The 14,903-nt window shown below is 33.4% G+C and overlaps 1 protein-coding gene across 2 annotated transcripts in view; it reads right to left on the bottom strand.

Annotated features, from left to right (window-relative positions):
- Positions 1-14,903, bottom strand: part of LOC135135147 (dual specificity protein phosphatase 22) — a 65,389-nt gene that overhangs the window by 20,390 nt on the left and 30,096 nt on the right. For both annotated transcript variants that reach the window (XM_064064143.1, XM_064064142.1), the window contains exons 3-4: positions 14,618-14,742; positions 5,732-5,903 (exon numbers count right to left, since the gene is read on the bottom strand). In XM_064064143.1, the coding sequence (XP_063920213.1) occupies positions 5,732-5,903; positions 14,618-14,742 (297 nt within the window). The remainder of the gene's footprint in view (positions 1-5,731; positions 5,904-14,617; positions 14,743-14,903) is intronic.

The following is a 14,903-nucleotide window of genomic DNA, read 5'->3' as shown; positions in this document are numbered from 1 at the left end:
AATTAAAACACACTCAAAGTATAATTTATTTATATATGTCGAATTATTTATTAATTGAAATTGGATAAGTACAACTTTACTTTTTTTATTTGATCGTTCGTGGAGTTTAGCGTCATAAAATTATTATATCACAAACATACAAGTTTTTAGTAGTGAATCACGCACAGAATAATGAAATAACCATTATTTCATTTATTAATTTTTTAATTTGTGATCGAGTCATCATTGGATGGACACTGATAAATGTCAAAAATTGACAAATGTAAAATTCTTACACACTGAATTGTTACTAAGTTTTGTCTGTGACTTTACTCAAAATGTGGATTATTTTTATTGAAAATTGAATTTTTAATAATACATATTTGGTTGGAAACAGAGGGTTGTTAATAGGTTTAATACAGGGTGCCGCATCCAAGTCTGGATATAGGGAATTAACATGGGAATTGGTTTTTATTTTATGATATCTCCCCAGATCACTTTAAAGCTATTATTGAGTGATGCCTTTGTGGAGGTCGAAGAGGGCTATCGGCCAGTATTTTTTTCAAATCATTGCATCGCGGTCATTCACTGTAAAAAGGTTTTAAAAATCGTATTTTGAAATTCGCGCCCAATCCGATTTGTCGCGAAATGTTCCGTCGCACTGTCGAAGTTCGGCGATCGCGTCTTTGGAATAGCCATACAAAATCCAAATGTCAAAATGAAATTAGAAATTTTTCTCAGAAATCAGCGAACAACTCAAACTGGATTATTTTATCCAGTATGATGATTATTGTAGGACAAATTAAACGGAATAAATGCACAAATTGATCCATTCATTCGTCGTAGTGCGCGACCCCGTTAAACGAGCCATCTCGGAACTACGCTCAGACCGTATCCAAAAAGCCCGAGATGAAGACTTCGAGCAGCTGGTCTTCCTCAAAACCCCATCGGCAGCATTTTGACATGTACCGGGAGCCCTCAAGCTAGGAATGTACTCGCGCTGCCTCACTCAGTTAATCACTGAACGACTCAAATTGAATTATTTTATCCAATATGACGATTATTGTAGGTCCATTTAAACGGAATAGATGCACAAACTGCACAAAATATTTTATTAGGTTATGCTGCTGGTGCTGATCGAGTCTTTATTACTAAAATCTCATTAAAATGTCATGTTCTACTGCGATTAGATGAAAATGCGAGGGCCCGCTTTTCTTATTGTGTGATGATAAGATTTACCATCAAAACAGCTGGCGCTTTTGAAGAGGACCTTTTAATGAACCATTTAGATAACTACAAAGAACAAAACTTGAATTGTTGATGAATAAAGTAATGAAATATTGTACGAATCTGGAGAAGTATTGCACTATTTTCAAGAATTGCTCAAAAAGACTGCTCTCAGCAGCTGTACAGTAAGTAAGCCGATCTTCAAAACTCCTACGCGTGTCGATCAGCATTTGAGTTGCAATCTGAAGACAATATTGCTGGATTGCTTGTTTCAGCGTTCTCTGTTTGTATAGCTGGTATTGTTTGAATACAGATGGTCGTGAAGAAATCTCCAAAGAAAAAATTTAGATCCTGCGAATGCACAGGCCAATGGGGCGGTGCAAATTTTTCATTCCAACATTGCGGGAAAATACTGGTCCAAATAGACAACATTTATGAGAGCTATATGGCTGGAGATTTGGTCCCTGATGTAAAAGACCTGCTGCAGATGCCGCACCCTTCGAGTCTCAGGAAGTATTTGCTGAGCTAGCATATTGTCCTACTTCTGAGCATTCATTCCGGATTCGATGAAAAAAAGTGCAATGACATGATGTCCTAGAAGCCCCAGTCATACACTGACAGTTGTACGCCATTGATAACGATACTCATGGACCACGTGAGAGTTGTGTAATGCTTAAATTTGATCGTTCTGACGATTATAACTTCCCTTAAGACTTAATGAACATTCGTCAGTAAAACAAATGTTCCTGAAAAACTCTCCATCAGCCTAGATTCTCTCAAGCGTTTCTTCGTAAAACTCCATACGTGAGAAGTAGTCCTCAGGCTTCAATTTTTTGTCATGATGCTTTTTGAAACTTCTATCCCATCTCTCTAAGATCCCTAGAAAACGTTGTGCCCACCTGATTTTATTTACTTTTTATCACCTTTGAAAATAAATGTAACTTTGTTTTGTGAAATATTATTTTAATTTTTGTTGTTGTTAACAAAATAAACAAATAAAACAGTAATACAAAAGTTTCTGAATCCCAAAACACATTCGTAATAGAGAAAAATACTTTAAAATGTTAATGAATCAATGTTCTACATTTCTCTCTCAAAAATTTCTTGTAACAAACATGCTTCCAGGTGGCAAAATTCCATCCCTGCTTAACGAACGTAAAATCAATTGACTTCCAATCTTTAGTGATTCGAAAAAAAAGTGTGAAATTTACCCAAATTACCTACTAATTAAATTAACCGTTGAAGAACAAGCAGGCCCTCGCTTTTTCGTCTAATCGCAGTAGAACATAGCATAACCTAATAAAATATTTTGTTCAGTTTGTGCATTTATTCCGTTTAAATTGACTTACAATAATCATCACACTGGATAAAATAATTCAGCTTGAGTTCGTTGATTTCTGAGAATAATTTCTAATTTCACTTTGACGTTTGGATTTTGCATGATTAATTCAAACACGCGATCGCCGAACTTCGACAGTGGGACGGAGCACTTCGCGACAAATCGGATCGGGCGCGAATTTCAAAATACGATTTTTAAAACCTTTTTACAGTGAATGAACGCGATGCAACAATTTGAAAAAAATACTGGCCGATAGCCCTTTTTGACCTCCACAAAGGCATCACTCAATAATAGCTTTAAAGTGATCTGGGGAGATATTATAAAATAAAAACCAATTCTCATGTTAATTCCCTATATCCAGACTTGGATGCGGCACCCTGTATATCGAAGTCACAGTTCAAGGGGCAATCAACTCAATAATTAATTCCCTGTGATGTAAACCGAACAGCCAATACTGTTTCCTCATACTCTTATTATAGCCATATAATTCAATAAATTGGTTCTCTAAGGTCCCAGTGAAACAATCCTAACTGAAATCATGTACTTTGATGTTGAAATAATTACAGGGTTTGTTTGAAGCTTTGATTATGTATTTAGCCATTATGAACTTAGGCATGCGGAAAATTAAATCATTTCAAGTTAAGATAACTTGTGCTAACCTCTACATACATTAAAACAAATATGGAAAATAATACCAGTAACAATGATGTGTTTTGACAACCTATATTTTTCCTGTGTTTGTCTGCGACATCTAATTTTAATGACACTATACATCTTTTAGAAATCTTTTAGAGCTTGTTTTTCTGAATTCGTATCATACTTGGGGTTAGAAAACTCAAGACTCATATGTACATCTTGGATCTTTTTGACAAAATTGGGTGTCTAGGTGAAAAACGCAACCCGGAGTCGTGAACCACAATTGTAGAAGTATAACATAACAATTGTATAACATATAAATCAGTTTAATATAGAATCTTTTGACATGATAATCGGTCTAGTAGTTTCGAAGATTATCTATCTAATAAAAATTGACACAGCGATTTTTTTCGTACTCTCATGAAACGTCGAGAAAATATGAAAGCAGCAAGTCGCTCGATGGACCCGATTGTACTACTTCCTTGAGATTAACAATTATCCAACCACGTACAAATGTGTTTCGTATCAGAAATCGTAACTATAGACAGACTTAATCGAATATTGGATCGATTCAAGAACGCTATTGCTGTAACTTCATAAAAAATTCAGACGGTTAAGTATAGTCATTTTAAATTTAAATCAATGTTTGTGAAAACCATAGACAATACTGTCTTTATTATAACTCGTAAGTGGATGATTTTTACTTCTTGAGCGTGGTAGCTCATATTTACACTTTATAACAAAGCCGACTCCTATATTTATGGTTTATGAGTCTACCTTAATTTTTATCGCTATTATTTTACACACATTTTTGTACGCGTAGCTGATATTTGGGTTAAGGACCCCATCCTTGTTGACATTTTTTTTATAGCAATTTTAATTTAATTTTTCATGTTTGTTCTAGTTTTCAGCATTCTATTGGAGCCAAACTATTAGCCAACAATTCAACAGATACTCAAAATTGAATTAACATATTGATTAGATTTTAAGTATTGTAATTACGTAACTAGCTGTACACATGTAACAACATCTATTAAGTTGATGTATGTTGTCCATTAATCGGCAGCGTATTAACCGCATTAAGGATATATCTATAGTTTATTATACTAAATTATGTTTAGTTTAGTTGAAAATTTTGTTTACTCAGGATTTAGCAAACTCTGGTATACCAGTATTCTTTACCACCTAATTATTTCTCGAGGATTTTGCACTACTTTAAGTTAATTTATGAACTTTGTGACCGAAGTTCCTTTCGTAACGCTTCCAAGAATACGAGAAATGCGCGACCACTAAGTCCTCTGCTTATACAACTTCGAATTTTAAGCACACTTTATCCGTAAATGACTATAGTTTTTTTAAACTTTACTTATAATGATCCTTACATAGAAGTAAAGAATAGTGACTTTGAAATAGTAGGATCGTACTAAAAACAGAAATAATTGTAAGTTGCATTAAGTGAAATGTTGAAACTTTCTTATAAATTTATACAACTTTTGAAATATATAACACATCTAACTTCCAAGCTCCGGTAAGTAAAGTTGATGGGGTGGTGTAAACTTTCATACCAAAAGAAACTTTTCTTTGTAAAACAACACAGCGAAATAACCGCCAGAGCCTTTCCCTTGTTGGAGTTTTCTTATGTGCTACGTTTCTATTACACTACGGCCTTAAAATTGCAACTGATCTAAATTGGTCGTGCTAGAAATTTCAACTAGTGACAGCTTTATCCAATGCATATTGTATTATGTTGTTCGAATAACCGATTTTATGCATTATAAACTGCAAGCCAATCATAAATAAAAAGTGAAAAGATTTTGTTTCCCACGAGACCATTAAAACTTGCTAAAACTTCGCTCTCAAAACCACATTCCACTAAATTTGCAACCGAAACTTGCAAACGGAGTTTATCTTAGTACTTGTGGTCAATGGTTCTCAGAACAGCCGGGGTTAACTCTGTTGGAAACTTAATTAAAAGCAAATAATCGGTCATATTAATACAAACGTTTTCAACTAAATCAGCGGTTTCCAAAGTGGCAGTCGTGACCTAACCCGTCTTAATTAATTCGTTTAAAAACTTAAAAGAATCAAGTGACTTTAAATCAGGAGATCGTGCAGGTTGTAAAGCTTTACTGATGATCCGGTTACCAAAAAATTGTGACAATACGTGGATACAAATGCAATATTTTCTTTGCAATTTTATGACACGTTCTTGGTGGAACATTAGCTTGCAACGAGAAGCTTTCTTATTGATTTATTAGAACTTTGTACTAATCTATTTTATACATCCTGAACTGATTGAGGGACGTCCTGGTGATTTGTCTTTATGCGCATTTCCAGTTGTTACAAATCTATCAATCACGTCTCGGATGTGCTGAACTAATCCCTGCTCAGTAAAGTTTTAATCGGCAAATTTTGCCAAATACTGGTTTTCACAAGCACTAACTAAATATGTCCACTTCCATACGCAGGTAACAAACACAGAAATATGAAGTAAAAAGTGAAAGGAAATTAAAAAAGTTTGGGAACCACTGAACTAAATGAGCTAATTACCTTCGCTACACGAGTGGCTTCGAAATCTTGCAACTGCTTCTGGAAGCCCAAGTTGGGGTTGGCCACTGCCCTTCCAGCTCTGACAACTTTAAGTGCTTCCTTCCAGTTGAGGTTAGTTACGGACATGATGTAAGCCACTGCCACTGTGACACTACGAGACATCCCAGCCAGACTGAAAAAATGAAAAATTGCTTACTGGTATTGTTGAGCGTCCAATGATGAAGATGAATGACAACAGATTATTACATCCATTGCCGTCACCCTGATTTACGGAGCGAAGTAAACAACTGTATTTTCGTGGTTAAAAAGTTCCTTTCCGGGTGGTATTGAAGTCCGGGATTTGTGGCTGGAAATTCGTTCGTGAAAAACCGGTCTTATTTTGTCATCATGAAGTTAAATTTTATTGTTTTAGCTGATACGGGAGATATTTATGTCATTAGTTGCAAAATAAATGTGTTTTTTCTATTCCGTTCAGTTTCAACATTTGCAGGAAAAAAAACAATGTTTATGATTATATCATTGCATGCATTTATAACATTTCTAGTACTGAAAAATTAATGACTATGATAAAGGTTTGATATTCATGCAAACAAACAAAAAGCTGATATTTCTAAACGGATTTAGACAAAATTGTTTTTATGTTGGACACGAAAAGTAAGTAAATTAGTAAGAAATACGTATGGCAAAACAACACAATAGGTTCTATTTTTACCCACATAACTTTTCTTCAGCGTCTGTTCTGGTTTCCCAACTTTCACGTTTCAAGTAACTAGTTGAAGTGGAAAAGTAACAAATTATCATTTTTTTATAAAGAAAACGATTTGTGTAATATAATTATAATGAACGCTTGAGGACTTATTGTGGAAAAAGTGTGGTCTAATTTAATTTAATAATCCACCAATACCGCAATTACCTCAGAAAATACTCTGAATTGATAAATGGCAAATGAGGCTAAGTTTCGCTGGCAACCAAAAGCTTTCTAAAGTTAGTGTGTTTTAATGTAATTTCTCGTATACCAGCACACAGACGACTCACTCCTTATATTGAGAGGACAGTTGTATTAAATTTAATCTTTTGATGACCCTCGGGTAATTAATGGCCATTAAATAATTACTGTGGTGTCAGTCACGGGCGATATTTATTCTGTTATTAACATAAATCAACAGACAGCAAACTTATACATAAGACAACATAAGTTTTTTGAGAAATATTTATACAGGATGTCTCACAAAATGACGATATAGTAAAACGTTATGAACAAGAAATTATAGTGTTATAGTTTTTTACAAACACCCAATATCTTTCAAGAAGAATAACAATTTAATGAAAATAAAGTTCAACCATAATAATTTTAGTCGACTGATGTCCTTGTTAGCTAGCATTCTTTGAAATGTGGACTAGCTGGAATAACGATGACGACTATTTGTGACGAAGAAATTTGCACTAAAATAATGCAATGTTGTTTTCTCTTGGTTACAAACCGTGAATGAAGGAATATTAGTCACCGTCGTGAATAATAAAAGCATTATTGAACAAAAACGTTCCTAAAATTAATCTGTTATTCAAAAGGAGTTGATAAACATTTTTAATGATAGCACCACCACATTCAAAATTGATTGCTTGCTTGATTAAAAATGTGATAAATTAAATACATCATTCATAATGAAGATTCATTTAGTCAAATTATGCCCAAAACCCAGTGTGAGCAAGTTTTACTTAACAACTTCACAAGTTTTCTAAAATTTTGTTGGCAGCACTGCTGTGACTAGCTTTTAAGTTTTTAGAGCATGTTTTCAACAAACTTGTAAAGTTTGTTCTTAGAAATGAAAGTTCACAAGTGAAGCTTTCTTTCTTGTTTGCATGAGATAGAAGAACATAAGCTGACAAAGTTTGGAGAGACTTGAAAGAAAACTTTTCCGTGTACATCAGGCTTTACAAGTGTTTTGGAACTCCCATTTGTAATAAATAAAATTATTTCAGTGTTTATGGAAATTTTGATGAATAAAAACATGGAAGTTTAATTTAAAGTAAATTTAGACTGACGTTATGTCCATTATTTGGCGAATTATGTATATATTTTTTCAAATTTTTTTGTTTTTTATGCATTCCCATGTTATTTTTAAATCCATATACGCCTTTAGAAGTTTAACGCTAATGAGAATTTCATAATTTGTGTTTTTTTTTTATTATTTATACAAAGCTTATCAGCATCAGTTCACGCTTTCAGTTTTATACAGTTTCATTGCTACTTTTTCCAACAATTGAGATGGCATTGATAAAAAGAATTATGTCCGTTAAAGATTGGGACATATGATTTGCATATACTATAAGAAAATGTATTAATGCTAAAACGGATCCCTGCCTTACCCCGTGTTTAATTATTCCAACAATAGATTTGAGTTGTAATTGACAGCAATTTAATATTCCCATGGCCAACTCTAATCCCGTCATTTATTAAAATCTTAATTATGTTAATTAGCTAACTTCAACAAAAGAGCTTTCTTTAAACTTAAAACCGTACATTTTTTCCAGACGCAAAAAACTCATAGGATTATCAATATCTGAAATATCTATAGACTTGATTGTATTTTCAGAGGAGAAGGAAAAGTAATTATTAAAGATGTCCATGTCTAAATTTTTATGAAAAGACTGTTTTGCCTTGCTTTTTACTTCCCACACAGCCTTCTGTTTGTCGGAAGCCTTCTTAAGGTCAGTCGCTATGTTTTCTACATGAAATTTTCTTTTCATTGTCAGAATGTAATATATTCACTATTAACAGACTTATGGTTGTGAAATTTTAATTGTAAGTTTTATTAAAAACAGTATGTGATTATACTTTTTTTAAATTTTAGTGAAATTTTTTCATAACGTATTTTTAAAAATCAATATCTCAATTATTTAAGGAAATTTTGGAATATGGTTGTCAACATTTTTTTTAGCTTACAAAACCACAGAAATCGTACCAGATATATCGTCAACGTTTTTTGTTAGAGATGATACACACTCAAAAAAGCTTGTGTCTTAGGCTGCTAAACGTTTATTTTTACTACATTTCAGTTCCAACAAATAAAGTCGAAAATAGATCTGGTACGATTTCTAAAGTTTTGAAAGCTGAAAACAATGGGGAAAACCTCGTTCCAAAATTTCCATTATATTTATATATAATTGAAGTATTGATTTTTCAAAATACGTGACGCCAAAATTTCAGCAAAATTTAAAAAATATAAGATAATAAACTGTTTAAAAAACGGCGAAAGTTGTGGACAAATATGCACATATATTAAAAATGGAGATACATATTACATTCTGAAAATATATCGGCAACACCATAAGAGCCAAACTCTTCTCCTCTGTACTCTACTGTCATTGACCTGTTTTTCGTCATCACAATTTTTGCCTGATATTTTCTTTTATAAGATTTAAATATTTTTTTAGATATTTTAACTGAATTACTTAAATTAAAAAAATAGTTACAATGTATAGGGTACTTGTTTCATTTTATCATGATATCAAAATTATAGCTGATAAAGCGGGCCTGTCTAATTTGCAGACCACAGTTTATCTTGCAGACTGGGGGTTAAAAATGCTGCAATCAAGTCGAAACTCGACATTTGCTTATTTCCCAATACGAAGATTGTTGGTACATAATTTCAACCCGTTCGGAGAAACCCTTAAAAACCACCCCCAAAATAACCTTGCAGACTGGGGCTTAAAAATACTCCAATCAAGTCAAAATTTGATATTCGCTAGTTTTTCAATACGAGGATTATCGATACAAAATTTCAGCCTATTCGAAAAAACCCTCAAAAATCACCCCCAAAACAACCTTGCAGACTGGGGATTAAAAATACTTCCATCAAGTCAAAACTCGACAGTCGCTTATTTCTCAATACAAAGATTGTTGATACAAAATTTCAAGCCGTTCGGAGAAACCCTTAAAAATCACCCCCAAAACAACCTTGCAGACTGGGGGTTAAAAATGCTCCAATCAAGTCAAAACTCGATATTTCTTAATTTCTCAATACGAATATTGTTGATACAAAATTTCAACCCGTTCGGAAAAATCGTTAAAAACTACCCCCACAACAAGCTTGCAGACTGGGGCTTAAAAATACTCTAATCAAGTCAAAATTTAACAGTCGCTAGTTTTTCAATACGAGGATTATCGGTACAAAAATTTCAGCCTATTCAAAGAAACCCGTAAAACTCGCCCCCAAAACAACCTTGCAGACTGGGGATTAAAAATGCTTCAATCAAAGCAAAACTCGACAGTCGCTTATTTCTCAATACAAAGATTGTTGATACAAAATTTCAAGCCGTTCGGAGAAACCCTTAAAAATCATCCCCAAAACAACCTTGCAGACTGGGGGTTAAAAATGCTCTAATCAAGTCAGAACTCGATATTTCTTAATTTGTCAATACGAAGATTGTTGATACAAAATTTCAGCCTATTCGAAAAAGCGCTCAAAAATTACCCCCAAAACAACCTTGCAGACTGGGGATTAAAAATGCTCCAATCAAGTCAAAATTTTATATTCGCTAGTTTATCAATATGGGGATTATCGATACGAAATCTCAGCCTATTTGAAGAAACCCTCAAGAATCACCCCCAAAACAACCTTGCAGGCTGGGGATTAAAAATACTCCAATCAAGTCAAAACTCGACATTTGCTTATTTCTCAATACGAAGATTGTTGGCACAAAATTTTAACCCGTTCGCAAAGACCCTTAAAAACTACCCCCAGACAGACTTGCAGACTGGGAGTAAAAAATACTTCAATCAAGTCAAAACTCGAGATTTGCTTATTTCTCAATACGAAGATTGTTGATGCAAATTTTCAACCCGTTTGGAGAAACCGTTAAAAGCTACCCCCAAAACAACCTTGAAGACTGGGCCTTAAAAATATTATTACCAAATCGAAACTTGGTGTTTAGTTTTTATCTATACGCGAAGTGATAATGCAAAAAACAGTCTTTTTTAAGCTGCTCTTAACAAGTTCCCCAAAGCAATCTTTCATACGGAAGCTTAAAAATACTCCAACTGAGTCGAAAGTTACCACTTGCTGAGTTCTTTACACAAAAAAATTATCATGTCAAATTTTAGTCACCTTGAAGCAACTTATAAAAATGATTGATAGTTGACATTCATTTAAAGTACAAGTAGCAGAAAAATTTCAGACACATATAAAGAGACAGTACATTATGTCTAAAGTAGGTGCGCACCATAGAGATAGAATGAGAGGAGGGAAGATTGATTGAAGCCTGGTACCGCCTACTAGGGTCATAAATGGTTCTTCCAGGTCCTCCGAGAAACTGGTTGTTCCAGTGGCGTGCTCGAAAGCGTTTGCGGGATACTAGGCATAAAACAAAAATAATTTCATAAGAAAGCATATAAAAGCAGCAGCAGCAAATTTACTTGAGTTTTTAATTGGTTAAGATTCGTTGCTACGGTCGTTGTGTTATCTCCACCTTTGCGCAAACCGAGCTAATTCCTACAATAATTAATCACCTAAGTATCATCGAAGGTAACGATGGATTTTATACAAACAATATAGAAGAAATTAAAAGTAAAATTTAAGTCGAAGGCGAAATTTGATGATAAAATTTTGGTTTGATGGGCTATATCTCCGGCCGGCGTTTCAGCACAATTCATTGGCCGTACTAAAGGTGACGCGGTCAATACATAACAATATATGGGAACACCATAATAACGACGATGTAATATTTGGCCAAATTTAGCAAGTTGCCATTATACTAGAATGTCCAGGGATTGGTTAGAAAGCAATAATATAAGTTTTGTATTTGTACCTAAGAAAAGGTAATCCCCCCATAGTGCCCCCAGTGCGAACAATCGAAAACAAAATTTGGGGAATACTAAGTAGAAAAGTTTACAACAACGGCTGGGAAGCCAATTTAGAAGAACAATTAAAAAGAACAATTTACCAGACAGTTAGACAAATGGACGTGGACACCATCCAAAGGCTGTAAGACCTACATATGAAGACAATTTTGCGTCGTATTGAATATAACGAATCTTTATTTGTTTTCCCATTAATAATAATTAATTAAGAAATTAGCATATTTCTGGGTTCTTTTTGAAATTCAAATAAAATTAAGTTTGAGCTTCCTATTATTAATTTAAATTTTTTCTCAAAACGTTTTTTTTTACGTTAGATTTCTCGGAAATTAAAAATGTCTCTAATTTTCTTTAAAATATCTTTTAAGATTTTGTTTCCTCTAAATTTTAAATTTTCTCTTTTGGACACCACTAACTTTGTATTTTTTGACTGATGATGAAAGTTTAATTATATCTCAAAGAACTCAAAACCAGCATATAGTATGTACTGAATGAACCAAGTTAACAGCAAAAATGACGTGTAAAAACGCACAAAAAATGAGAGATTGGACGAAAAAATGCCCAACTTACGCATTCTTACATAGTAGCAACAATTATCTAACAGCGATAAACATGAACTCAAATTATCACAATTCACGTATCTGTAACAAATACTCCTATATGTATTCGTAATTTATATATTTTTTAAATTTAAATATAAATAAATTAATTAATAATAATTAACAATAAAATAATAAAAAAATAAATTAATGTCAAATTTTGACTTGATTAGAGTATTTTTAAGGCCTAGTCTGCAAGGTTGTTTTAGGGGTAGTTTTTAACGGTTTCTCCGAACAGGTTGAAATTTTGTATTAACAATCTTCGTATTGAGAAATAAGCAAATATCGAGTTTTAACTAGATCGGAGCATTTTTAACCCCCAGTCTGCAAGGTTGTTTTAGGGGTGATTTTTGAGGGTTTCTCCGAATGGGCTGAAATTTTTGCATCAATAATCCTCGTATTGAAAAACTAGGGATTGTCAAAGTTTAACTTGATCAGAGTATTTTTAAGCCCCAGTCTGCAAGGTTGTTTTGGGGGTAGTTTTTAACGGTTTCTCCGAACGGGTTGAAATTTTGTGTCAATAATCTTCGTATTGAGAAATAAGCAAATATCGAGTTTTGATTTGATTGAAGCATTTTTTACCCCCAGTCTGCAAGGTTGTTTTGGGGATGATTTTTGAGGGTTTCTCCGAATGGGGTGAAATTTTGCATCAATAATCCTCGTATTGAAAAACTAGCGAATGTCGAATTTTGAATTGATTAGAGTATTTTTAAGCCCTAGTCTGCAAGGTTGTTTTAGGGGTAGTTTGTAACGGTTTCTCCGAACGGGTTGAAATTTTGTATTAACAATCTTCGTATTAAGAAATAAGCAAATATCGAGTTTTAACTTGATTGAAGCATTTTTAACCCCCAGTCTGCAAATCTGTTTTAAGGGTGGTTGTTAAGGGTTTCTCCGAACGGCTTGAAATTTTGTATCAACAATCTTCGTATTGAGAAATAAGCAAATATCGAGTTTTAACTTGATTGGAGCATTTTTAACCCCCAGTCTGCAAGGTTGTTTTGGGGGTGATTTTTGAGGGTTTCTCGGAATGGGCTGAAATTTTGCATCAATAATCCTGGTATTGAAAAACTAGCGAATGTCAAAATTTAACTTGATTAGAGTATTTTTAAGTGCCAGTCTGCAAGGTTGTTTTGGGGGTAGTTTTTAACGGTTTCTCCGATCGGGTTGAAATTTTGTGTCAATAATCTTCGTATTGAGAAATAAGCAACTGTTGAGTTTCAACTTGATTGGAGCATTTTTAACCCCCAGTCTGCAAGATAAACTGTGGTCTGCAAATTAGAAACGCCTTGATAAAGCTATGTTAACAAATATTAAGAATTTTTTTTACAAGTTATTTCAGTATTAATTTATTATGTATGAAGCAACAGTAAATGTTTTTTTTCTATATCAGTCCTGATAGGTTCATTTTCTTTTGTATATACAGAGTGTTTTTAAAAATCCTTCGACAGGTGAACTTAATTTTTTAAAATGACACTTTTTTACACAGTGACGTCATTAATAACCAACATTTTCTTACATAATCTGAACTTCTTATTAGATAAATGGCCATAGAAAAAAGTTGGTACCTAATATACTAAGCATTTTTTGGAGGAAAAATCCTATTGAAGCTGGAAAAACAAAAAAGTCGATTTACATTGGAAACAAATGAGGGATTTCAAACTTGTATTAAAATTATCAGAATCCGATGAAAAAATTCCTATTTAAAAAAATCGTTGATGACGTCATTGTACAAAAACGCTAGTTACAAAAAAATTGTACGTCAAAAAGTGTCATTTTAAAAAATAAAATTGACTTGTTCCAGGATTTTTCAAGAGAACGTTATTATTATTATCGGAATTATCAGTTTTGTGCGAAATTTTATCATCTCACTGTAGATATATCGTAGTTACTAAATTTCCCACATTCAATGGATATGAAACAAATACCCCTGTGATCCGATACTACTGATCAAAAATAACATTCTAACAACTTTGTATATTTGTAAAGATACTGTTACGAAATCTAACACTGAGATCTCTGTTAGAATGATTCTTTTGTTATTGTATTTTTTAGTAGTTTCAGTTGTTATAACTTTATCTAGGACTCGTAAAAAAGTTTGTCAATAGAGATAACAGTTATAGTTTCCAAATAGCAATGATTGAAAGACTCAATGTAAACTAATTTAAGTGTTATTTTCTTGTGCATTCCAATTTCGAACGTGCACTCCCAAAAATGCTAAAATTGAATTACGCCCAAATTCAGGGGTTCGGCTTCGGATTATTATCATCCGGTTTGTTATGTTAGGAATCGAAGAACGTGAAATCTTTCAGCTTTCTCCCCCCTTGTAAATATCGATCGGTATAAAAACCCGCCAGACCGTTCTTTTCGGTTAGGAACAAGGTGAAAAAGTAATACCATCAGGGACCGCACAATACACCTATTGATACTTACCAATGTATTAAAACGTTGCCTTCACGAAGCCGCGCAGCGTGGATAAAATCGTTGCACAGCGAAAAATATTGGGTCAAGTTTTGATCCGGCGAATCGGAAGCCATCACGCAGAGATAATGCTTATCCTGCAAAAAAAAAACAAAGTGTTATTTTTAAAGTGCACATTTATCTTCAATCGCTTTGAGAAATTGCAGTTTGCTTCTAACAGATTAGAACCGGCACCTCCACCATATTTCTATCGACGACGGAGCAAAAGCTGGCAATAAATGACACTAATAAAAACAAT

This window comes from Zophobas morio, unplaced genomic scaffold (assembly GCF_036711695.1).
Source record: "Zophobas morio isolate AGI-343-1 ecotype UQ-CSIRO unplaced genomic scaffold, CSIRO_AGI_Zmor_V1 ptg000024l, whole genome shotgun sequence".
Taxonomy (NCBI): domain Eukaryota; kingdom Metazoa; phylum Arthropoda; class Insecta; order Coleoptera; family Tenebrionidae; genus Zophobas; species Zophobas morio.
The sequence above is the reverse complement of the archived record's forward strand: the minus strand, read 5'-3'. Positions and strand labels throughout refer to the sequence as shown.